This window comes from Oryctolagus cuniculus, chromosome 11, assembly GCF_051225735.1.
Source record: "Oryctolagus cuniculus isolate XC-2025 breed Fujian yellow rabbit chromosome 11, ASM5122573v1, whole genome shotgun sequence".
Lineage (NCBI taxonomy): Eukaryota > Metazoa > Chordata > Mammalia > Lagomorpha > Leporidae > Oryctolagus > Oryctolagus cuniculus.
In genome coordinates, this window is record NC_142877.1 from 106,940,048 (window position 1) to 106,965,815 (window position 25,768).

The 25,768-nt window shown below is 43.8% G+C and overlaps 1 protein-coding gene across 4 annotated transcripts in view; it reads left to right on the forward strand.

The window, feature by feature from the left end:
• The first annotated feature begins 1,576 nt into the window (after positions 1–1,576).
• HCFC2 (host cell factor C2) overlaps positions 1,577–25,768 on the forward strand; it is an 86,402-nt gene continuing 62,210 nt past the window's right edge. For all 4 annotated transcript variants that reach the window (XR_016216992.1, XM_008257001.5, XM_089308899.1 and 1 more), the window contains exons 1-7: positions 1,577–1,844; positions 3,314–3,462; positions 5,199–5,359; positions 13,588–13,796; positions 15,192–15,276; positions 17,748–17,854; positions 17,959–18,147. Coding sequence is in view for 3 of the 4 variants with exons in the window: in XM_008257001.5 (XP_008255223.1) it covers positions 1,682–1,844; positions 3,314–3,462; positions 5,199–5,359; positions 13,588–13,796; positions 15,192–15,276; positions 17,748–17,854; positions 17,959–18,147 (1,063 nt within the window). In the remaining variant the exon portion in view is untranslated. The remainder of the gene's footprint in view (positions 1,845–3,313; positions 3,463–5,198; positions 5,360–13,587; positions 13,797–15,191; positions 15,277–17,747; positions 17,855–17,958; positions 18,148–25,768) is intronic.

Sequence of the window (25,768 nt, forward strand, 5' to 3'; positions counted from 1 at the left end):
CGCATGGAAGACCAGGGGAAGCAACTGGCTCCTGGCTTCGGATCAGCGTGATGTGACCGGCACATCACGCCAGCTGCGGCGGCCATTGGAGAGTGAACCAACGGAAAAAGGAAGACCTTTCTCTCTGTCTCTCTCTCTCACTGTCCACTCTGCCTTTCAAAAAAAAAAAAAAAAAAAAAAAACCTGAAAATGATGAGAGTAGGAAAAAGGGATTTTAGGCAATATGCTATAGGTCCTGTGTACTCCTGCCTTTCCATAGCTTCCTGAGAATCTTAGGCGTTCTTGTATCTCTTTTATAAAATTCTCTTGTGCATATTTAAGTATATTATGTAATGTTACTGGATACATATAGTAACAAGGTTACTACAATGAAGCAAATTAACATATCCATCATCTCACAGAGTTGCTTTTAGTGTGTGTGGCAAGAGCAGATAAAATACACTCGCTTGGCAGGAATCTCGCCTACACTACCTAATGTAACAGTATGTATCTCTTTGAATGTGATTCCGTGCAGAATCCCAAGGCAAGTTCGTTTTGTTAAGGGTTTCATGACTGCTGGCAGAGACAGTGTGGTACAGTGGTTAGGCTGGGTGTGTGTGTGTGTGCTGGAATCAGACCTGCGTTTGAATCCTGGCTCCAGTCCTTTTTCTCTTTAGAAAATTAAGAAGCAGGGAGACAGAGGCAGAAGCGGGGGTGTCGGGTGGGGAATGGGTGAGAGAGCGCTCTGGGGCTGGTTCACTGCCCAAATGCCTGCATCCAGAGCCGGGAGCCAGGAGCCAGGAGCCAGGAACTCAATCCAGGTCCGCGCGGGTGGCAGGGACCCAAGTACTTGAGCCATCACCGCTGCCTCCTTGGGTGCGCGTTAGCAGGGAGCTGGATCAGAAGCGGAAGTGGACCTCGAACCCAAGCACTGACGTGAGACAAGGGCATCTTAAAACACCAGGCCAAGTGCCTGCCCCCAACCCTTTTTCTGTGTGTCCGCGAGGTGATGGAGTTCCTTCTCTGTGCTCAGGGCCCCTCCAGGGAAGGGAGACAATGGAGTTCGCACACAGAAGGGCTTTAGGACCGTGGCTGGGTATGGAAGGCCGGTGGTTGTTAGCCAGTAATCCAACAGAAATCTACACCTAACCTGTCACCTGCTTAAACCAAAGGAAAAACACCCCACGGAGCTCACGGCGCCCAAGCCTCCAGAAGGGACTCCTCCACCCAAGACCCAACCCAGGGCCCGCTGACCCGGCGCCCTCGCATTCCGGGGCGCCCTCGCCCGCGACGCCAGACCTTCCCCGTCCCTGGCCCGCGCTGCCCGCGCTTGGGGCCTCGACCGGGACCTCCCTCAGGTAGTGTGTGGTAACCGTCCCGAGGGTCTGAACGGACAGAGGTCAAAGGACAATGCCGTCTCTTCCCCCGCAACTACCCCCACGGGAGGCTGCGGGTGCGGAGCGGACACTTGGTCGGTGGCACACGCCCTTCCACCCTAAAACGCGCTGCCCGGGGCCCCTGGACGGCCACGTCGCCCCGGGCAGGGGCAGGGCTCCCCGGCAGGCCGCCCAGCGGCCGGCGCCCGGTCACGTGACGCCCCCTCGGCGCGCACAGCTGGAGGCGGGCCCCCCGCCCTCCCCCGGGAGCCGCGGCGCTGGAGCGGACGCGGAGCATTGTGGGCAGCGGGGCGGGGGTTGGGAAGATGGCGGCTCCCAGCCTCCTCAACTGGAGGCGGGTTTCCTCCTTCACGGGGCCGGTCCCCCGCGCCCGACACGGACACCGGGCCGTGGCCATACGGGAGCTGATGATCATCTTTGGAGGAGGCAACGAGGGCATCGCGGACGAGCTGCACGTCTACAACACCGGTAGGCGCGGCGACGGTTCCTCGGCCCCGCCTGCGGGAGCCGCTGAGGGGGAGGGGAGGCGAGGCGGCGGCTGCCGCGGCCCTGACAGCTGTCACCGCCCGGTCATGGCTTCCTCGGGCGGCGGGGATCGCGGCTCGGCCGGGTGTCTCGCGTCCCGCAGTGTCCTGGACGGCGGCTGTTTCCTCGCGGCCCGCGGGCGGAACGGACCCCAAGCGGGGCGCGCCGGTCCTCTGGCGGGCGGCCCCGGCCCCGGCCCCGGGTCCCCGCCCCAGCCCTGCGGGGAAACGTAGGCGACAGAGGCGGTCTCCACCCGCCGAGACCTCTCCCCGGGGTTTCAGTCCGGGGACCCGAGATCCTTTTCCTGTCAAAAAAGACAAAACCCAGTCTCTCCGAAGCTGCTCCGGGCCTGACTGCTTTAGGAGAAAGGGAGTCATGGGGGTGGGGAACGAGAGGCCTTCCGGTACTTTCACCCCGAATACCGCCCGGTGTCCGGCGGGGAGCGGTCCAGGGACCCCCCGGTTGGTAACGCTCTAGTCTGGCAGCCAGGTGGCTCGGGGGAAGACGGGCCTGGCGCCCGCACCGGCGGTGCCTGTGCCGACGCCGGGCCAGGCGGCGCGCTCTGGGCTGCTGCTCGGGGAGCCAGAGGGGCTGTCCTAGCTCGGACAGCACTGCCGATCCCAAGTGCCAAGGCCAGGGCGGGCCCTGCCCCCGGCACCTCCGTGCGGTTGCCAGGAGGCCATAGAAATGAAAAAGGAGATCCGATTTTCCCACTTGTAAATACTTCAGCTGTCACGAGAGATATGTTTCCATAGCGCGAGGGCCAACTACTGAATTCTGGGTCTGTTTCAGGACCAGTAACTTTTCTTGGACGCCGAGAGTGTAATCGCAAGTGGCCTTTTAAAAGTTAAAACACCTGAGTCCAGGAGATTTGATTTTTTTCACATTCGCCTCCTCCTGGCACCTCAGCATATAGTTAAAAAGCTATTTGACAGTTTGACACAATGTAAAGCCCTCGGCTTTGGACCAATTAGACCTGATTTGTATCTTAATGTCCCAGTTGCCCAGGATCAGCACTGATGTCACCGAGCTGTGTAAGCCTCAGATTTTCCATTTGTAAATGAAATGAAGGGAAGAGGCTTGTAAGAATTCAATGCTGCAGGTCGGTTTTTTTCTTTGTTCCCCAAAGCAGCACTGCTGACATTTTGGGCTGGATGATTGGAGGCTGCTCTGTTCATTGTAAGACATTTGGCTGCATCCCTGGCCTTTCCCCACCACATGCCAATCCCACCCCCATTTCCAGTTATGACAACTAAGAATGTTTCCAGACGGTGTCGGATGTCTCCTAGGGTGGGTAGGTGTGGGAGGAACCATCCCCCGTTGAGAACCACTGATAAAGCTGTCACATATGAAGTATATACTCTTAGACTGTGTTGCTTGTTATAATTGGTTTATTTCACTTTGGTAACTAGTTACGAATCAGTGGTTCCTACCAGCTGTTAGAGGAGACATCCCTCCAGGCTGCGCTGCACATGGATTTGTCTGTGATGGCACCAGAATATTAGTGTTTGGGGGAATGGTTGAATATGGAAGATACAGCAATGAGCTGTATGAGTTACAAGTAAGTGCATTTACAATTATCCTTTCAACCTGAAGCTTTAATAAAGGTATTGCTCATAGTCCTTCAAATAATTGCAACTATTTTAGTAACATAATTAAATTAGTATAAGCTTCACATTTTATTCAAAGAAAATGTTTCCACATCAGAAGTCAAAGTTTCTAACGCGCATCTTTTTGCCTGCGCAGTGTGATATTGTGACATAACTAAGGTATCTGTTACCTTGTTTGTCATACATATTATATGTTTAGTATCTAGTGCGGAAGTTCCTCAACTTTAGTCTGCAGCAGAAGAACCTGCAGGCCTGAGAACACAGTGCTGGGCCAGCCTCCAGAGTTTCTGAGTCAGTGTCATCTGCACTGAGAGGCGAGCATTGCATTTTTACCAAGTTCCCAGCTGATGCTGTTGGCCTCCACATCATACTTTGAAAACCACTGCTTTTGTCATATAGCAATTGTTACCCTAACCTAAAAAATTACTTTTTTTTTTCATTGACAATACATACAGAAGAGGGGTAACAGTTTCATGTAACTTTTGAAAATTGATTCTCATTGAACCAGACCTGGAGGCCTAGTTTACTTTTCCTCCTAATCTGTGTTGTGTTCCCAGGGTCAGCATCTTGAGAGTGTCTGCTAATTGAATGGGTTATACTTATTTACAAAAGACCCATTTCAAAAATAGCTTCAATAAAGAAAATACCCATGGCCAGAGAATAAGTTTTGAAAGTTGGCTTGTTAAATGAGCTTTATATTTATTTTAAGGTTAAAATATTTAGCATTCATGGATTACCTAATTTCAGAAAGTAAGAATACATAAATTATTTTTAAAATTAATTTATTTGAGAAGCATAGAGAGAGAGAGAGAGAGAGAGAAAGAAAGAGCTCCCATCTGCCGGTTCGTTCCCTAAATACAATGATTGAGGCCGGGCCGGGACCAGAACCAGAGCTTGGAAGTGGGGCAGGAGCCTAGGAGTCAGTGTTGAAGCCAGGAGCTGAGAACTCAGTCCAGGTCTCCCATATGGGTAGCAGGAGCCCAATTACTTTGAGTCATCACTACTATCTCCCAGGGTTTACATTGGAAGGAAGCTGGAGTCAGGAGCTAGGGCTGGGAACTCTTTAAAGCTGTTAGTGTTTATTATTATTATTACTATTTTTTGACAGGCAGAGTGGACAGTGAGAGAGAGAGACAGAGAGAAAGGTCTTCCTTTTTCCGTTGGTTCACCCCCCACAATGGCCGCTGTGGCTGGCACGCTGTGGCCGGCACACTGCACTGATCTGAAGCCAGGAGCCAGGTGCTTCTCTTGGTCTCCCATGTGGGTGTAGGGCCCAAGGACTTGGGCCATCCTCTGCTGCACTCCCGGGCCACAACAGAGAGCTGGACTGGAAGAGGAGCAACCGGGACAGAATCCGGTGCCCCGATCGGGACTAGAACCCGGGGTGCCGACCCCGCAGGCAGAGGATTAGCCTATTGTGCCGCGGCTCCCGTCTAGTGTTTATTATTATTGTAAGCTTAGTTTGCCATTGTGAAGTCTGTGAATTTGGAAGACTAGCCTGAAATTTTTTTTTGAACATACATTTTAATTACAAAAGTTAGCTACTTATTTGTCATTTATCCCAAGAGTAGCTTATTTTGGACCCTTCTGATGGGATTTGGATAAAATACATTGTTATGATATATATTGTTGACAATATAGAAATGCTTTCCTGATTTTGTCTGATTGTGTTTATGCTCTTTTTTAGGCAAGTCGTTGGTTATGGAAAAAAGTGAAGCCCCATCCCCCTTCTTCTGGGTTACCTCCTTGTCCTAGGCTTGGACATAGCTTCTCTTTATATGGTAACAAATGCTATTTGTTTGGTGGCCTGGCAAATGAAAGTGAAGATTCAAACAATAATGTTCCTAGGTATGCTGACTCTTTCTCAGACCAAATACTTACTTTATGATGTGTATTAGAAGCATTTGATTTCTCCCATCTTTAATTATTAAAAGGGCTGAAGCCTAACTTTTTTTCATTTAAATCTAACAATGAACAAATATGTATGCATTTGTGTTTTCTTTAGTCCTTGGAATATATTTGTTTTCAAAACTATGCTTTTTCTAGTCAGAAATCATTTTAAACTGATGTTAGTATTCTTACTTGTATCACTAAATTCGTATATATTAAAACAATGTATTATAGTTGCTTTATAAATAATAATTAAAAATAACAGAATTATTTTAAAATTAGGTTTCTCCGGGAATTAAACATTTTTTAAAGATTTATTTGTTTGAAATGCATTGGCTGTGTCAGAGTACCCAAGGTGAGTGGCAGGGAATGACAGGGTGAGAGAGAGAGAGAGAGAGAGGGGCAAAGAGATCTTCCGTATGCTGGTTCTCTGCTCAAATGACTGCATCGGCCTGCTCTCCCAAATGCATTAGCAAGGAGCTAAGATCAGAAGTGGGGCAGCCAGGATTTGAACCTACATCCATATAGGTTGCTGGGATTACAAGCAGTGGCTTAACCTGCTGTGCCATGGTCTCTTTCCCCCCTTTGGGAATTTACTGACAAAAATATGACTATCAAATGAAAGGTGTCATTTCTGTTTTTCATATAAGAAGCTGTTAGAATGGTTCAAAGTTGACAGTTTTAGAAATCTTTTTCTCGGCCGGTGCTGCAGCTCACTAGGCTAATCCTCCGCCTGCAGCGCCGGCACCCCAGGTTCTAGTCCTGGTTGGGGCGCCGGATTCTGTCCCAGTTGCTCCTCTTCCAGGCCAGCTCTCTGCTGTGGCCCGGGAGGGCAGTGGAGGATGGCCCAAGTGCTTGGGCCCTGCACCTGCATGGAAGTCCAGGAGGAGGCACCTGGCTCCTGGCTTTGGATCAGCGCAGCGTGCTGGCCATAGCAGCCATTGGGGGGTGAACCAACGGAAGGAAGACCTTTCTCTCTTGTCTCTCTAACTCTGCCTGTCAAAATAAAATAAAAGACTACACTTTCCTTATGAATTGGATTGGCATCTTTGTGGAAAAACAATTAACCATAAATGTAATTGGGGCAGGCATTGATTCAGTAGTTAAGCCACCATTTGGGAAGCATGCATCCCATATTGGAGTTTCTGGGTTTGGGTTTTGACTCCACTATGATTCCAGCTTCCTGCTAATGCACACCTTGTCTCAAGTGACAAGCAGGTGATAGTTCAAGTGCTTAGGACCTTGCCACTCATGTGGGAGATGCAGACTGGGTTCCTGGTTCCTGGCTTCCAGAGAATAGGAGATTTCTGTCTTTCTCTCTCTCTGTCTCCTGGCTTCCGACAGAAGGAAGATTTCTTGTCTCTTCCCTCTTCCCTCTTCTCTTCCTCTCCCCTCTCCTCCCCTCCCCTCCCCTCCCCTTGCCTCCCCTCCTCTCCCCTCCTCTCCCCTCCTCTCCTCTCCTCTCCTCTCCTCTCCTCTCCTCTCCTCTCCTCTCCTCTCCTCTCCTCTCCTCTCTTCTTTTCTCTTCTCTCTGTTTCTCTGCCTTTCAAACAAATTAAACATTTTAAAAATATTTATTTGGGAGAGAGAGCTCCCATTTGCTAATTTACCCCCAAAGTATTTGAAACAGTTTGGGCTGGGCTGGGCTGGGGCTGAGGCTGGATGGCGGGAACTTAATCTAGATTTTCCAGGTGGGAGGCAGGAACCCAAATACTTGAGCCATCACTAATGCCTCACAGGATCTGCACTGGTAGGAAGCTGGAGTCAGGAGCTAGGAATTGAACCCAGGTACTCCAATGTGGTATGAGTATGTCTTAACCCCTATGCTAAACACCTCATCCTGGATTGTCAGTTCTGTTCCATTGATCCTTGTGTTTATCCTTGTGCCAATATCACGCTGTCTTGCTGTCTTGATAACTTACTGATTTCTGGCTTTGTGGTATGTTTTTTTTTTTTTTTTTTTTTTTTTTTTTTTTTTTTTTTTTTTTTTTTTTCAGGCAGAGTTAGACAGTGTGAGAGAGAGAGACAGAGAGAAAGGTCTTCCTTTTGCTGTTGGTTCACCCCCAAAGTGGCCACTACAGCCAGTGTGTGGCAGCTGGCTGATCTGAAGCCAGAAGCCAGGTGTTTCCTCCTGGTCTCCCATGCTGGTGCAGGGCCCAAGCACTTGGGCCATCCTCCACTGCACTCCCAGGCCACAGCAGAGAGCTGGACTGGAAGAGGAGCAACCAGCACAGAATCCGGCGCCCCAGCTGGGACTAAAACCTGGGGTGCCGGCCCCGCATGCGGAGGATTAGCCTAGTGAGCCACCGTGCCAGCCTCTTCTTTTTCAATAATTGTTTTTGAGTCCTTTGTATTTTTATGTAGATTTTAAGATCAACTTGCCAAGTTTCGCAAAAAGGGCTGATGGAATTTTCATAGAAATTTATGATAACTTGGGGAGAGTTCCATCTTAATATTTAATCTTTCCATCCATGAACATGTAATATCTCTTCATTTATTTAGTTTCTTTAATTTGTCTCAGCAATATTCTATAGTTTTCAGTGTACAAATCTTACTGTTTTTTTAAAGATTTATTTATTTATTTGAAAGGCAGAGTTACAGAGAGAAAGAGAGAGAGAGAGAGTGAGAGAGAAAGAGAGAGAGAGAGAGGTCTTCCATCCACTAGTTCACTCCCCAGATGGCTGCAACGGCCAGAGCTGTGTCGATCCAAAACCAAGAGCTTCTTCCAGGTCTCCCATGCGGGTGCAGGGGCCTCTTCTACTTGGGCCATCTTTTACTGCTTTCCCAGGCCAAAGCAGAGAACTGGATCGGAAGTGGAGCAGCTGGGACTCGAACTGGTGCCCATATGGGATGCCGGCACTGCAGGCCAGGACTTTAACCTGCTGCAGCACAGCGCCAGCCCCACAATGAATAATTCTAAAATTAAATTTGGAAATCTAATCCAGGAGTGGGCATTTGGCACAGCAGTTAAATACTACTTAGGACTCCTGCATCCCATGTTAGAATGCCTGGGTTTGACTCCTGGTTCTGCTTCTAATTCCAGCTTCTGGCCTATGTGCATACTGGGAGGCAGAAGGCAATTCAAGTGGTTAGGTCCCTGCAACCCATGTGGGAGGCCTGGATTGAATTCTGGGTTCCTGGCTTTGGCTTGGCCCAGCCCTGGCTGCTACACGCATTTGGAGAATAGACCAGTGAATAAAAGATCTGTATTTGTCTCTGTCCCTCTTTCAACTAAATAAATAAATACATTTTAAAGAAAGAAAGGGGCCAAATCCAAATCCATTCACTGTGTCATCAAAAAAATAAATAAAAAGCTTAGGAATAAATTTTACAAAATAAGAAACAGTAAGGAGCCGGCGCTGTGGCATAGCAGGTAAAGCCGCTGCCTGCAGTGCCGGCATCCCATATGGGCACCAGTTCGAGTCCTGGCTGCTCCACTTCTGATCCAGCTCTCTGCTATGGCGTGGAAAAGCAGTAAAAGATGGCCCCAGTAGAAGGGGCCCCTGCACCTGCGTGGGAGACGCGGAAGAAGCTCCTGGCTCCTGGCTTCGGATTGGCGCAGCTTCAGCCGTTGCGGCCATCTGGGGAGTGAACTAGTGGATGGAAGACCTCTCATCTGTCTCTACCTCTCTCTGTTACTCTGTCTTTCAAATAGATAAAAATAAATCTTTAACAACAACAACAAAAAGAATTATTCATTGCTAGTATATAGAAATGTAGTTGGTTTGTATGTTGACTTTGTATCTTATAACATTTATTATTTCTAATCATATTTGTATAATATCAATTTTTCTTTTTATCATTGATCCTTTGGAGTTTTTTATATATTTTCTTTCATACACTCTAAATATTTTGCCAAGTTTTTGCTTTGTCCCCTCCCTTTTTTTTTTTTTTTTTTTTTTTTTTTTTTTAAGATTTCCACTTTTGTGTTTTCAAGCTTGAATATTTTATGGCTTTTGGGTTTTGTATCTTACCTAAGAAGATTCTCCTCCAAAATAATGAAATATAACTTTGTGTATTCTTTTAGTACATTCACAGTTTAGTTTTGTTTATTATGTTTAGAATATTTATACATTTGGAATATACTTTTGTAACTAATGTGAGGCTTTTTCCTAGTAGATTTCCAGTTCTCTCAACCATGTATTAAATAAATCATCTCTTCCTCACCCCCCCCCCCGATTATTTGAAATTCCATCTTTGTTACGTATTAATTCCTGTGTAAATGGGTCTTTTTCAAGGATTTCCAAAACAGGAATAGCAAACTAGATTCTGTGGGCCAAATCTGGCATGCTGCCTATTTTTGTTAATTAAGTTTTATTGGAATACAGCCGTGCCCATTTGTCACATATTGTTTTTGGCTGCTTTTGTGTTAAAACAACAGAGTTAAGTAGTTGCCACAGACTTTACAGTCTATAACATTTAAGATGTTTACTATCTGGCCCTTTACAGAGAAAGCTTGTTGATTCCTGCTCTAGCCTGTGTTGTTTTATTAATATATTTGCCTTTCTGTCATGAATTGTGTTTTCTATAGGTTTCTGGTATACCTTTGATCAGATTAAGGATATTTTCATTCCTAGTTTACCAGGTGTTTTTTTCTTTCTTTTTAAAGCAAGACTGCTTCAGTTTCAGAACTCTTTTTTTCTTTATCTCTCTCTCTTTTTTTCTATTCTTTCCTTATTTATTTATTTATTTATTTATTTTTTACTAGAAAGGCAGAAAGACAGAGACAGAGCTCTTCTATCACTAGTTCACTCTCAAAATGCCCCACAACAGCTGGGGCTGGGCCAGGCCAACGTTAGGAGCCCAGAAATCAGTTCAGTCCTCCTTTGTGGGTGGCAAGAAGCCAAGTACTTGAGCTGTCACCTACTGCCTCCCACGGTGCACATTAACAAGAAACCGGAATTGGAAGAGGAGTTGGACTCTGTTATGGGATGTAAGCATTTCAACAGTGTCTTAACTACTGTGCCAAATACCTGCCCCTTTTTTCTGTCTTTTTAACCAAAAAATGGACATTGTGATAGTTTAAATTCATTTTAGGCATGGACATGGAAATGAGAGCGATCTTCCATCTGCTGGTTTACTCCCCAGATGGCCACAATGACCGGGCTGGGTCAGGCTGAAGCCAGGGGCTTCTTCCAGGTCTCCCATGTGGGTGCAGGGGCCCAAGGATTAGGCCATTCTTGGCTGCTTTCCCAGGCACATTAGCAGGGAGCTGGATCAGAAGTGGAACAGCTAGACTCGAACCAGCACCCATATGGGATGCCTGCATGCCATGGCGTTAACCTGCTGTGCCACAGTAGCCTCAAATGATTATTCTTTTTTGAAGATTGTATTTGTGATCAGTTTCACAGTCAACATTTGTGATTACTTTATAGGTGCTCCAAAAGACCAAGGTTCTTTATTAAGTAGTTTCACATTATTATTATTTTTAAAGATTTCTTCATTTATTTGAAAAGCAGAGTTAACAGAGAGAGAAAGAGAGAGGGATAATGATAGAGATCTTCCATCAGCTGGCTCACTCTCCAAATGGCCTCAATGGCCAGAGCTGGGCTGATCTTAAGCCAGGAGCTTCTTCTAGATCTCCTATGTGGGTGCAGGGGCACAAGTACTTGGGCCATCTTCTGCTGTTTTCACAGGCACATTAGTAGGGAGCTGGATCGAAAGGGGAGCAACCAGGACTCGAATCAGCACCCATATGGGATGCCAGGACTGCAGGCAGTGACTTTACCTGCTATGCCACAGCCCTAGCCCCCGTTTTATTAAATTATTATTCAAAGCTTTTTAAGTTTGTTTGGGTAATGTCAGTGACATGTTAAAATCTCCTAGTATGATTATATATTTGTATTTTGTTCCTTTGTTTTGTTTATCTAATTTTCAACCTGTGAATCATTTTGATGTAGACTTATCTTTTATAAATAGAACTAACAGCCAACATAAACAGGCATAGCATTCTGTCTGGTGTCCATTCTGATCAGTTTACACCTCTGCCATATCAGTTGTTAAAAAGTTTTAATAACATTCTTGATTTTGTTAGCTTGTAGTTAGATTCAGAATTATCTTTCCCCTATGTCCCCATCCCAACCAGAGATCTTGCCTTATAGCAAGGAATTTTTCACTGCCCTTGTACTTTATTTTTTCATGTTCTCTTTTTTGTTTCTACTCCCTCACCTCCCGTTTTTGCCTTTGCTAGATTTCTTAAAGCTTTGATGAGATTGGACATTTGTGTGTATGTGTGTGTATATGCATGCATGTTAGTATATATATATCTCTGTGTGTATGTATGTACACATGTATAATTTTTATTTCTTCTGTGAACTGTCAGTTTACATCCTTTTATCTGTGTCTGTTGTGTGGTAGGCCATTATTTTGTTTTAGAGTTCTTTTTCTGTGATGTACACTAATTTTCTTTTTAGTTTATCCTTTTCTTTTAACATTGCTTATGGTGGATTTTTGTTTAACATTTTATTAATTGGGGCCATAGCTGTGGCACAACAGGTTAAAGCCGTGGCCTGCAGCCCCAGCATCCTATAGGGATGCCATTTTGAGTCCCAGCAGTGGGGGTGACCCAAGCCCTTGGCCCTCTGCACCCACATGGGAGACCAGGAAGAAGTTCCTGGCTCCTGACTTAGGCCTGGTCTAGTCCTGGTTGTTGCAGCCATCTGGGGAGTGAACCAGCAGATGGAAGAACTCTGTCTGTGTCTCTCCTCTCTCTCTGTAACTCTGCCTTTCAAATAAATAAACAAACTTTTAAAATTTTTATTAATTGCTTTCTGTATACTATGATTTAATTACTTTTCTCTTTTAATTGTTCTTTGATTCTTTTCTTTCTTGTAGTTGTTTAAAAGTTAGACATGCTAATTCTAATTGCTTAGAAGTTAACATGGACGTTTAAATTGAAAATACCTTGTCATTCTTGAGAATAATTTTTTTACCCTTAGTATTCTTTTGCCTACCCTGTTTGTACATTCCATATTCTTGAATCTTATTCTGGGTTATAATAATACTACAAAATTAACTTTTTAGTAAGTCTTTTATTGGGAGTGTGTAGACATCACAACCACAGTTACTAATATCAATTTAAATGTAACCAAAAATGACTGTTTCTTTGTACTGCCAGGTACTGCCATTTCTCTTATCCAGTGTATTCTTTCTTGGACTTCTTTTTCTTTTATTGAAATAACACCACAGAGTCACTTTTCTTCAAAACAAAAATATGTAGCTGGATTTTGAAGTTTATATTCCCAAAAAGTCATTTTGGTAAAAACTTTTAAAACATCTATGCCTCAGATAAGAAAATCAATGTTAGTTTCTTTCTTTCTTTTATTTATTTTATTTGAAAGGAAGAAAGAGAGACACACAGAGAGAAATCTTTCATTTGCGTATTCACTCCCCAAAGACCCTAAATAGCTGCAACTGGGCCAGTCTGAAGCCAAGGAGCCAGGAACTCAATCAGGATCATCCACATGGGTGCTGGAGATCCAAGTACTGTGAGCCACCTGCTGCCTCTCAGGATATGTATTAGCAGGAAGCTAGACTTGAGAACAGAACTAGAGCTCAAACTGGCAACTTTAAAAAAAAAAATTGTTTTCATCATAATGTCATAGCGTTGGGTTGACTGAACCCTCAGATGGGAAGACTTGAATAATTACTGATGCCTCAAGTGAGGTGGCTGAAGGACAATTTCAGTGGGACAGTCACCCCTCATGCCTACCTCTACAAATAGTGGTTTTGTGATAGTTGGACTTCTGACATGGTAGCTTAGGATTCCAAGAGCAAATGCTCTAGTGAACCTTTATTAGCCTTCCGTGACCCAGCCTTAGAAGTCCTTGGTATCATTTTTCACACCCTATTGTCAAGGCATCACAAACCAGGTAGAGTCAAGAGGAAGCCACATAGACCCTACCTCCTAATGGAAAGATTTAGAACTCTGTTTTAAAATCCCACAATTGTCATTGATAAGAGTGTTCTAAATGATGGCAGGATTTTTTTTTTTAAATTTCTGTTTACTACTGAGCCTCCAAAGAGTGATCAGTAGTGTTAAATTAATGAAATCTAGGTTTTCAGCACTACTGTTGCCTTTCTGTAGTACATGAATTTTTTCAGTAAACATGTTATTTTTATAAATAAGAGCAAGAAGCATAAGTATGTATTATCTGAATGTTTTCATTTCTTATATGATATCCTAGGTATTTAAATGATTTCTATGAGTTGGAGCTACAGCATGGTTCTGGTGTTGTGGGTTGGAGCATTCCAGTGACTAAAGGGGTTGTGCCTTCACCAAGAGAATCTCACACAGCTGTTATATATTGCAAAAAAGATTCTGGGAGTCCTAAAATGTATGTTTTTGGTGGAATGTGTGGTGCTCGTCTGGATGACCTGTGGCAACTTGACTTAGGTAAGCTTAATTTGATTCAGAGTCAGGAATTGGTTATGATTAATAAAGGCAAATCTTAAAATGATTTTAAAATGTTTTTGATTGTACTTAGATTTATAATCAGCACTTGAAGCCCGAGGGGCAGCTGAGATGTTATATGAGTAGTTGGTAATCAATCAGATTGAACAAATGAATGTTTGATTTACAGTTGTAACTTGGTTTGCCTAGGGTTGTTCTCATTTATATACTTACTGTCCTGTGCAATTAAAAATAGTGATTATTAAATATCACCTTTCATGCTAAAAATATTCTGTTAGAGATAATTTTAAATGATCACCCTATCTAGAGCAAATACAGCATTAGCAGTGTAATTGCTAGTCAGTGAATAAACCCTTAGGTAGCTTGGTCTAATGGAATTCTAGAAATGAATGTTTGGAGGGTAGGTTTGTCTTTTACCTTTGATTATCTTCTATACAATATACTCTTATTTAAAATGTCAAAATAACTAATATTGCTCTTTAAATTTTTTTTATTTATTTATTTGAAGGGAAGAGTGACAGAGAGGAGAGACAGAGATCTTCCATCTGCTGGTTCACTTCACAAATGGCTGCAACAGCCAGAGCTGAGCCAGGCTGAAGTCAGGAGCCCGGAACTCCATCCGGTCTCCTTTGTGGGTGACAGGGATCCCAGGTACTCTGGGCCATCATCTGCTCCCTTCTCAGGAACATTTGTAGAAAGCTAGATTGGAAGCAGAGCAGCTGGGACCTGAACCAGTTCTCAGATTTGAGATGCAGAAGTTAGAAATGGCAGCTTAACACAAGGGACCACAACACTCAGCCTGCTAATACCATTTCCTTTAAAAGATTTATTTATTTATTTGAAAGTCAGAGTTACACAGAGAGAGGAGAGGCCTTCCATCCAATGATTCACTCCCCAATTGGCTGCAATGGCTAGAGCTGTGCCAATCCCAAGCCAGGAGCCAGGAACCTCTTCTGGGTCTCCCACACAGGTGCAGGGGCCCTAGGACTTGGGCCATCCTCCACCGCTTTCCCAGGCCACAGCAGAGAGCTGGATTGGAAGTGGAGCAGCTGGGTCTTGTCCAGGCCCATATGGGATGCCGGTGCTTCAGGCCAGGGTGTTAACCCGCTGTGCCTCAGCACTGGCCCCACTAATACTATTTTTAATTCACTATTAGTGGCACTCTAAGCATACCTCTCAATTACAAATGCTTTCAAATGTAGAGATTTGGTTGATAATTTATGTCAGCTATATGTTTATTTTAAGGTGACATTCAAATAACTCTTTTGAAACATTTCTGTTTTAAATTCTTATTTTTGTTTTAATTTATAACTATGGAAACTGAGGTAATTTTTTATTATTGGATCAATTTGCTAATATACTTATTTTTTCTTTTAGAAACTATGTCTTGGTCAAAACCAGAAACTAAAGGGACAGTGCCACTTCCACGAAGCCTTCACACAGCCAGCGTTATAGGAAATAAGTATGCTGTCTTTTTGAGTTTTGCTTTTGCTTTAAAAAAAAAAAAAAAAAAAAAAAAACTTGACAAAGATGCAAAAGAAAATTGATACCACTAGTTTCTTAGCAACAGATTCCTTAACAATGTGCTTACCAAAGCTAGAACCATTTGTGTATGTTGGCTAAAGTGCTTCCTGTGCCATTTTCTTATCGTGATGTCTTCTGTACTTCCTCACCTTCCTCACGGTACTTGGCCAGAGTAGAGGTTATGTAAGTGTAAGGTAAGGCATTGTCAAGTGAATCTGTCCTCTGTTAGCAGCTTTGATACACTTAACTGTTTCTTTTGAAATATGTTCCTTGTGCTTGATTTATATATAGGCATGTACTCTCTGTGATTATATTTTGTATGGCAGTACTATAGACTTATGGTTATACTGCAGACACTAACCAAATTGTCTGAATTCAAGTCTCAGGCTTGGTCTTTGTCATGTGTGACCTGGGGCAAGGAAGCTGAATCAGTCTGTACCTCAGTTTCCTTAAGCATACAGTGGAGATTAAAGTAACATCTAGTTCACAGGGCTATAGTGAGGATTACATGGATTAAAATATACAAAATTCTTAGAACATTGCCTGATACATACAGAGCACTCCTTAAAGATTAGCTATTGTTATCAACAAGTGCCCTTCTTTATGTGACATTGGACCACAACTGGGTGTATTGTTTAAGTAGAATTTAAGAAAGTACTTACTAGTATAGGGATTTTACTTTAACTTTCACTTTAGGAAAGTAGTAGTTACAATTTAGAATTTGACTAGTTCTTTTTTAAAAAAAAAATAGTCTCAAAACCAAAACAGAATAGTCTTTACATTTTTTTTAATTTTTATTTTATTTTTTATTTTTTTGACAGAAAGAGTGGACAGTGAGAGAGAGAGAGAAAGGTCTTCCTTTTTCCGTTGGTTCACCCTCCAATGGCCGCTGAGGCTGGCACGCTGCGGCCGGCACACCGTGCTGATCCGAAACCAGGAGCCAGGTGCTTCCCCTGGTCTCCCATGCGGGTGTAGGGCCCAAGCACTTGGGCCATCCTCCACTGCACTCCCGGGCCATAGCAGAGAGCTGGACTGGAAGAGTAGCAACTGGGACAGAATCCAGCGCCCTGACCGTGACTAGAACCGGGTGTGCCGGCGCCGCAGGCGGAGGATTAGCCTATTGACCCACGGCCCGGGCCAGAATAGTCTTTATAGTTAAACATGATTTTATCATACAATAAAAATTTGTTTTAAATTTATTTGAGAGACAGAGGCAGAAAGAGACAGGGAGCTTCCATTTTGCTGGTTTCCCCTCCAAATGCTTGCAATAGCTGGAAGAAGGATTGGGGCCATAAGGAAACCGAAGCCAGGAGCTGGGATCATAATCTAGGTCTCCCATGTGGGTGGCAGTCACCCAATTACTTGAGCCATTACCATTGCCTTCTAGGTTCTGTATCAGTGGGAAGCTATAGTCAGGGACAAGAGCCAGGAATCCAACCCAGACACTTGGATGTAGGACTTGGGCATCTTAACTTCTAGGCTAAGCACCCATCCAAGATACAATTTTTGAAACAGTTGAGCGTTTTTCTTTATTTTATTTTATTTTTGGCAGGCAGAGTGGACAGTGAAAGAGAGAGACAGAAAGAAAGATCTTCCTTTGCCATTGGTTCACCCACCAATGGCCACTGTGGCCGGCGCACCGCGTTGATCCGAAGCCAGGAGCCAGGTGCTTCTCCTGGTCGCCCATGCGGGTGCAGGGCCCAAGGACCTGGGCCATCCTCCACTGCTTTCCCTGGCCATAGCAGAGAGCTGGCCTGGAAGAGGTGCAACCAGGACAGAATCTGGCGCCCCGACTGGGACTAGAACCCCGGGGTGCTGGCGCTGCAGGCGGAGGATTAGCCTGTTGAGCTGCGGTGCCGGCGCAGTTGAGCCTTTTTATAAAATGAACTTTTTCCATTAGAACTTCAATATGCAAAATAAGTAAAGGGAACTTCTGTGGTTGGCATGAAGTCACAAGTACCCTAAACTCTACCTGATGAACTTGTTTTTCTTCAGCAGTCCCTAGGCTTATCTCAAGAAACTTAATCTTCTTTGGTTACTGTATGCACACAATTCTAAATTTAATTTTGGTTGTCATATAGATCATGTAAGTATCATTCTTACTGAGGTACCCTTCATATATTACAGACATATTGCTTTCCAAATGCATTATAATTGAAATATTATCCCACTTTGAGTAGCTTGCCAGAGAGAAATGATTTGGATTCTGTGTTACTGCTGTGTAAAGTTGTAAACCCTAGAAAGAATACAGTTTTATTCATCTTCCTATTCCCGTTATCTTGACAATGATATATGAGTGAATAGTCCTGAAACTTTTAGTCCCAAAGAAAAAATTGGTTTGTTCTTCTTCGTATTTCAAATACAAAAATGAAATTAAATCAGCAACTTCATATTCTTTTTGTTTTTTAGGATGTACGTTTTTGGTGGATGGGTTCCACATAAGGGGGAAAATATTGAGACTTCATCTCATGATTGTGAATGGAGATGTACCAGTTCTTTTTCTTATCTAAATCTGGGTGAGTCTTTTAAGAGTTATTTATTGAAATAAGGTTTCATAATAAAATTTTTATCTTGTTATTTAAGAACAATAGACTAGTCATGGATATTTCTGTCTTTTTAGATACGGCAGAGTGGACAACCCTTGTATCAGATTCTCAGGAAGATAAAAAAAATTCACGACCAAGACCAAGAGCTGGACACTGCGCTGTTGCAATTGGCACTCGGTTATATTTTTGGAGTGGAAGAGATGGTTACAAAAAAGCACTGAATAGTCAAGTTTGCTGCAAAGATCTTTGGTATCTTGATACTGGTAGGTAAGAGTACTTAAGAAATAAAATTTTCCTTTAGATAAATACTCAAATAACTGCTAAAACTTACTGTAAATGCCACCACCTCTCTTTGCCATAAAATGAAGGGAGGAAATAATATATGTAGATAATCTCTGTGCAAACAGGTATATTAATTCCACTCTCCTTGAATGTAGATTGAATTTAGAGATTCCCATGCAAAGAACAGAATATAGAAAGGGAAAATGGTTTCTTTGCAGTGGATAAACCTGGCAAACACTACCTTAAGTAATTAAGGTTAATATTTCCAGTGATAAGTTACATGAATATCATTTACCCTCACCCCCCTGTTATAATATTGTAAGAAAGTGCTTCACCTCTGTGGTATTCTTCTCAAAAATCTTTAACCCTAAATGTCAGGCAAACCCACATTGGGACACTCTGGATTTTATAGAATATGTGAACAGTACTCTTCAAAAATTTCAAATTGCTGAAGAACAAGGAAGACCTAAGAAATAGTCATTAGTTACAGGTGACTAAGGAGACATGACAATTAAATGCAATATAATATTCTGTACTGGATCCCAGAACAGCAACAACAAAAAGACATTACATGAAGAACTGGTGAAATCTGAGTATCCTGTAGTTTAGTTGGTAACATTATACCAACGATAATTTCTTCGTTTTTTTTTTTTTTTTTTTTTTTTTTTGACAGGCAGAGTGGACAGTGAGAGAGAGAGAGACAGAGAGAAAGGTCTTCCTTTTGCCGTTGGTTCACCCTCCAATGGCCGCCGCGGCCAGCGCGCTGCGGCCGGCACACCGCACTGATCCGATGGCAGGAGCCAGGTGCTTTTCCTGGTCTCCCATGGGGTGCAGGGCCCAAGTACTTGGGCCATCCTCCGCTGCACTCCCTGGCCACAGCAGAGAGCTGGCCTGGAAGAGGGGCAACCGGGACAGAATCCGGCGCCCCGACCGGGACTAGAACCCGGTGTGCCGGCGCCACAAGGCGGAGGATTAGCCTAGTGAGCCGCGGTGCCGGCCTTCTTCGTTTTTACAAATGTGTTAACATTAGGGGAAGCTGGGGAAGTGGTATATGGCAGTGCTGTGCTATCCTTGTAATCTTACTATAAACCTAAAATTACTCCAAAATAAAAAGCTTTTAAAAAATGAGAGCACCAATAATTTTTTAAAATATTTATCTATTTATTTGAAAGGCAGAGATACAGAGAGATAGGGGGAGAAAGAGAGAGAGAAAATGAGATCTTCTATCTTGCTGATTCACTCCCCAAATAACCACAGTGGCCAGAGTTGGGCCAGGCAGAAGCCAGGAGCCTCAAACTCCATCTAGGTCTCCCACATGAGTAGGGTACATAGCAAGGAGCTGGATTGGAAGTAGAAAGTTGAAACTCAAACTGACACTCATGTGGGATGCCGGTATCCCAAGCAGTGGGTTAGCTCACTGTACCACAACACTGGCCCCACCAATAATTTTTTCAATGTGGAATTGGCCTCCATTTTTAATAAATATTTACTGATTGATATCTGTCTAGCAGAAATTGTTTTAATTCTAACAACACAACAGTGAACAAGGCTAATGTTCATATTTCCAAAGAAATTAAATTCTGAGGGAATATGAGGACAGGGAGATAATGAGTCATAAACAAATGAACAAAACAAGTTTGGTTTCTGGTAGGCATGTGAAGACATGAGATAGTGATGGAGCATGGTGGTGGCTTTGGAGTGAGGAGTCAGAAAAGGCATCTGTGATGAGATGTCAGATGGGATATGATCCAAATGATAAGGAGCTACCCATGTAGAAGGCTGGGGAGTCACCACAGGAAAAGTGAACAGCAAGTGCACAGGCCCTGAGGTGGGACTTCTTGACATGCTTGGGAGTAGATCTGAGCCAAGTATACCAAGCGGAGAGAGCTGGCCTGGAGGTTAGAGAGGGCCATGGATTAGATTATTATAGGAGCTTGAGTGGCATAGTAGAGTTTCAACTGTTTTTAATGAACAATGGTAAGTTATGTATAAGTTTGAAGGAGAGATGGGATGTGATCTGGTTTACATTTTTATTTTATTTATTTTAATTTTCTTTAAATATTTATTTATTTATTTGAAAGTCAGAGTTACACACAGAGAGGAGAGGCAGAGAGAGAGAGAGAGGTCTTCCACCCGCTGGTTCACTCCCCAATTGGCCGCAATGGCTGGAGCTGCACCAACCCGAAGCCAGGAGCCAGGAGCTTCTTCTGGGTCTCCCACATGGGCGCAGGGCCCAAGGACTTGGGCCATCCTCTACTGCTTTCCCTGGCCATAGCAGAGAGCTGGATTGGAAGTGGAGCAACTGGGTCTCAAACTGGTGCCCATATGGGATGCCAGCACTGCAGGCGGTGGCTTTACCTGCTATGCCACAGCATCAGCCCCTGGTACACATTTTTATTTTAAAGACTTACTTATTTTATTTGAAAGGCAGAGTTACAGAGAGAAAGAGAGAGAGAGAGAAAGATATCTTCCATCCACTGATTTACTCCCCAAATGGCTGCAATGGCTGGAGCTGGGCCAATCTGAAGCCCCGATGCAGGGGCCCAAGGACTTGGGCCATTTTCCACTGCTTTCCCAGGCCATAGCAGAGACCTGCATCGCATGTGGAGCAGCCGGGACTTGAACCTGTACCCTGTATGGGATGCCAGCACTGCAGGTGGCGGCTTTACCTACTATGTCACAGTGCCAGCCTCTCTGGTATACATTTTGAAGTGCTTTCTGCAGTTACGTGGAAAGTAAATTGTAGGGCAGCAAAAGTGCACACAGGAGACAAATTAGAAGGCTTTTGCCATAGTCAGACAACTGTCTTAGAGTCTAGTGGTAACAGTGGAAAAGGAGAGGAATGGATAAATTCAGGATATGTTTTGGAATTGTTGACAGAACTGCAGATAATTGGATATGATAGATGACAAAAAGAAAACGGAGGGTGAAGTTTTTAACTTGAATAATTTACTGAGATGGGGAAGACAGGAGAAAACAGCTTTGGGAGAAAATGAAGAGTTCTCTTTAAACCATGTTATGTTTGAGATGAGATTGAGTAGGCAGTTCAGTGAGTAAACAAGTCTGGAGGCCAATAAAGAAATTTGATCTGGAGATGTAATATGTGGTGTTATATGAGAAAAGCAGATTATAAAACATACCCATGATGCCAGTTTTTAAATGTATAAATAGAAAACTTAGAAGAATATAAGCAAAATTACTATCTGAGAGCTGAGAGTATACATATTCTTCAAAGTTTTTCTCTCTTATCTCTTGGTATCTTCTACCGTAGCATATATAGCTTTTGTGATGTAAGAACAGCTTAATATTAAAATTAAGATAGTTAATATTAAAATTAAGATAGTTGAAAAACACAATGAATGGAACAGCTAAGTTATGAGACTGAGTGCTTTCCTTGGAAGCACATACCAGCAAGCAGGAGAAAAATATAGAAAATCCAGCTTACTGATTTGTCTTAAAAATTGGTAATTATCAACCAGTCCAAGGATAACCTTCAGTCTCTAAAATTGTATTTATGAATTTTTCTCTGTAGGGAATATATCACTTTTTTAAAAAGAGATTTATTTATTTGAAAGTCAGAGTTACACAGTGAGAGGAGGGGCAGAGAGGGAGAGAGAGAGAAAGAGAGAGAGGTCTTCCATCCGATGGTTCACTCCCCAGTTGGCCGCAAAGGCTGGAGCTGCACTGATCCGAAGCCAGGAGCCAGGAGCTTCCCCTGGGTCTCCCATGCGGGTGCAGCGGCCCAAGGACTTGGGCCATCTTCTATTGCTTTCCCAGGCCATAGCAGAGAGCTGGATTGGAAGTGGAGCAGCTGGGTCTTGAAGTGGCACCCATATGGGATGCAGGTGCTTCAGGCCAGGGCGTTAACCCACTGTGCCACAGCACTGGCCCCTGGGAATATATCACTTCAAGCAGATTCTCTAAGGTATCTGTGACTTAGAAAGCTTAAAACCATTGGATCTGAATGGCCAGTTTTTCTATAAAACTTTTTTTTTTTTTTTTTTTTTTTTTTTTGACAGGCAGAGTGGACAGTGAGAGAGAGAGACAGAGAGAGAAAGGTCTTCCTTTGCCGTTGGTTCACCCTCCAATGGCCGCCGCTGCAGCCGGCGCACCGCGCTGATCCTGGCAGGAGCCAGGAGCCAGGTGCTTTTCCTGGTCTCCCATGGGGTGCAGGGCCCAAGCACCTGGGCCATCCTCCACTGCACTCCCTGGCCATAGCAGAGAGCTGGCCTGGAAGAGGGGCAACCGGGACAGAATCCGGCGCCCCAACCGGGACTAGAACCCGGTGTGCCGGCGCCGCAAGGTGGAGGATTAGCCTATTGAGCCACGGCGCCGGCTATAAAACTTTTTTTTTAAAGATTTATTTTATTTATTTGAAAGGCAGAGTTGGAGAGAGAGAGAGAGAGAGAAAGAGAGAGAGAGAGAAAGAAATCTTCCATCCACTGGTTTACTCCCCAAATCCCAAATGGCTGCAATGCCAGAGCTGGGCCAGGTTGAAGCCAGGAGCCAGGAGCTTCCTCTGGGTCTCCCACTTGGGTACGGGGGCCCAAAGACTTGAGCCATATTCCACTGCTTTCCCCGGCAGTGAGCTGGATTGAAAGTAGAGTAGCTATGTCCCAAACTGGTGCCCACATGGGATGCTGGCATTGCAGACTGCAGCTTAATCCATTATGCTACAATGCTGGCCCAATCTGTAAAACTTTTCATAAAAGGCTTTAGATGAAATATCCATCTAAAAGTAATCATGACCACTATCATAAGGACAAATTTTAGATTTTGCTTTTCTTCTTGATAAGTTGGCATCGATTTTTTGGGAGGTGGAAGCTCTTTATGTTGCCTTTTTTCACTTTTTTTTTTTTTTTTTTTTTTTTAAGATTTATTTACTTGAAAGGCAGAATTGCAGAGAGTGAGCAAGGGGGGGGGGGGTCTTCTAACCATGGATTCATTCCCAAATTGGCCACAATGGCCCAGGCTGAGCCAGGCAGAAGATGGGATCCAAGAACTTCTGGGTCTCCCATATGGATGGCAGGAGCCCAATCACTTGGGCCGTCCTCCACTGCTTTCCCAGGCACATTAGCAGAGAGCTGGATCATAAGTGGAGCAGCTAGTACTCACACCAGCCCCCATATGGGATGCCAGTGTTGCAGATGGTAACTTTTACTCACTACCCCATAGTGCTGACCCCCCCTTTTTTCCTTTTTTAAAAAATTTTTTATTTGAAATGTAGAGTGATTTTGAAATGTAGAGGAGGAAGGGCAGAGAAAAGAGATCTTCCATTCACTCCCCAAATGTCTGCAACAGCCAGGACTGAGCTAGGCTGAAACCAGGAGTCAGGAACTCCATCCAGGTCTCCCATATGGGTGGTAGGGCTCCAAAATCCTGGGCCATCATCATTCTCTGCCTTCCTGGGCACATGAGCATGGAGGTGGATCAGAAGCTGAGCAGCCGGGACTCAAACCAGCACTGCAATATGGGATGCTGACTTCGCAAGCCAAGACAGACTTAACCTGCTCTGTCATACTGTCAGCCCCCCTTTTCTTTTTTTTTTTTATTTTTTTTTTTTATTTTTATTTTTTTGACAGGCAGAGTGGACAGTGAGAGAGAGAGACAGAGAGAAAGGTCTTCCTTTGCCGTTGGTTCACCCTCCAATGGCCGCCGCGGCCAGCGCGCTGCGGCCGGCACACCGCACTGATCCGATGGCAGGAGCCAGGTACTTATCCTGGTCTCCCATGGGGTGCAGGGCCCAAGCACTTGGGCCATCCTCCGCTGCACTCCCTGGCCACAGCAGAGAGCTGGCCTGGAAGAGGGGCAACCGGGACAGAATCCGGCGCCCCGACCGGGACTAGAACCCGGTGTGCCAGCGCTGCAAGGCAGAGGATTAGCCTAGTGAGCCGCGGCGCCGGCCAGCCCCCCTTTTCTCTGTTTTAATTAGCGTTTTGCATTTGATAACATTTAAAAGAGTAATTTACAAATTTAAAAATCCCATAAGGCGTTTTGTGAAAAATCTCAGCCCTTTGCACTTTCCTCTGATTTTCTTTGCTTTACAAGCATCTGTTTTCAACTTGGTCAAATGATTCTTTGGGTAGTTACTTCGGTGTTTCTCTGTTATGTGTATATGTTGTTACTTTGCTGTTTTTTGTTTTTTTTTTTTTTTTTTTTTTTTAGTTTAGACATAATATGTTCACTTTTACTATGGAAGTTAAGGATTTATCTCTTCTTCCTACTGTTTCTCACCTCTTTCCCTATACCTTCTCTGCTCCCCATTCTCTGAAAATGATTATACCATAATTTTGTTACATGAGTATTCAGTGTTTTCATTAAGAGCATATAAACACTGTTCACAGGTGAGCTTTCCTTAAACAATTTTTATTTGCCATGGAATAATAACTGTCGGTTTTGTTTGTTTTAGATTTATATATGTATTTACCACTAATTCAATCCATGCTCTCTGTTATTTGTTTAAATCTCATTATGGTTAGATGCATCAGATATTCTGTCAAATTTCATCGGCTTGAGGAGAGCTGTCCTACTTCAGTCTGGGATGGTTGCCCTTCACAAATCGAGCACAGCTATCATCTTGGAGTCTCCATCACCTTCCTGGGGATATCTTTTGCTTCGTACCTGTGCCGGATTCCCTGTTTCCTGGATCCCATCTTTTTTTTTTTTTTTTCTTAGTTTACTTTCTCCTTCCCAGGAAAAGGGTGCATAGGTGATACATGTATTTTTGAGATTTTACATTGTTTGGAAATGTGTTCAATCTCCTTTTCTACCTAATTGGTAATTTGGATAGAAATGGGATTTTACATTGGAAATCATTATCCTTCATAAATTTGAAGCATTGTTGCATTGAAACTTCCAGTAGTTTTCTTAAAAATCCAAACTGCTTCAAATTTTTAGTCTTATTGGATATGACCTTTTTATCTTCCCTCTCTGGAAGCTTTTAGGATTTTTTCTCTTTATCCACACTTTTTAAATTTTATGATAATGTACCTTATTTAATGTGTATTTTCATCCCATTAAGCTGAGTATGCAGTGGCCCTTAAATCTAAAAACTATTTAATTCTGGGGAATTTGCTTTATTTCATTAATTTGCACCCTTCTGTTTTTTCTATTCTCTCTTCATGTAACTTCTGTTTGTTTGGGAATGTACTTCCTGGACTTTTCTCACTGTGTGCTGGTTTTTTTTAAAAAAAAATTTTATTTATTTATTTATTTGAAAGTCAGAGCTATACACAGAGAGAAGGAGGAGCAAAGAGAGAGAGTGAGAGAGGTCTTCCATCCACTGGTTCACTCCCCAGTTGGTCTCAATGGCCAGAGCTGCACTGAACCGAAGCCAGGATCCAGGAGCTTCTTTCAGGTCTCCACGTGGGTGCAAGTCCTTGGGCCATCTTCTACTGCTTTCCCAGGCCATAGCAGAGAGCTGGATCAGAAGTGGAGCAGCCAGGACTAGAACTGGCACCCACATGGGGTGCCAGCGCTGCAGGCACACGCTATGCCACAGTGCCGGCTCTTACTGTATGCTTTTGTTTTGTTTTGTTTTGAAGATTTGCTTATTTTTATTTGAAAGTCAGAATTACGAGAGAGAGCGAAAGAGGGAGAGAC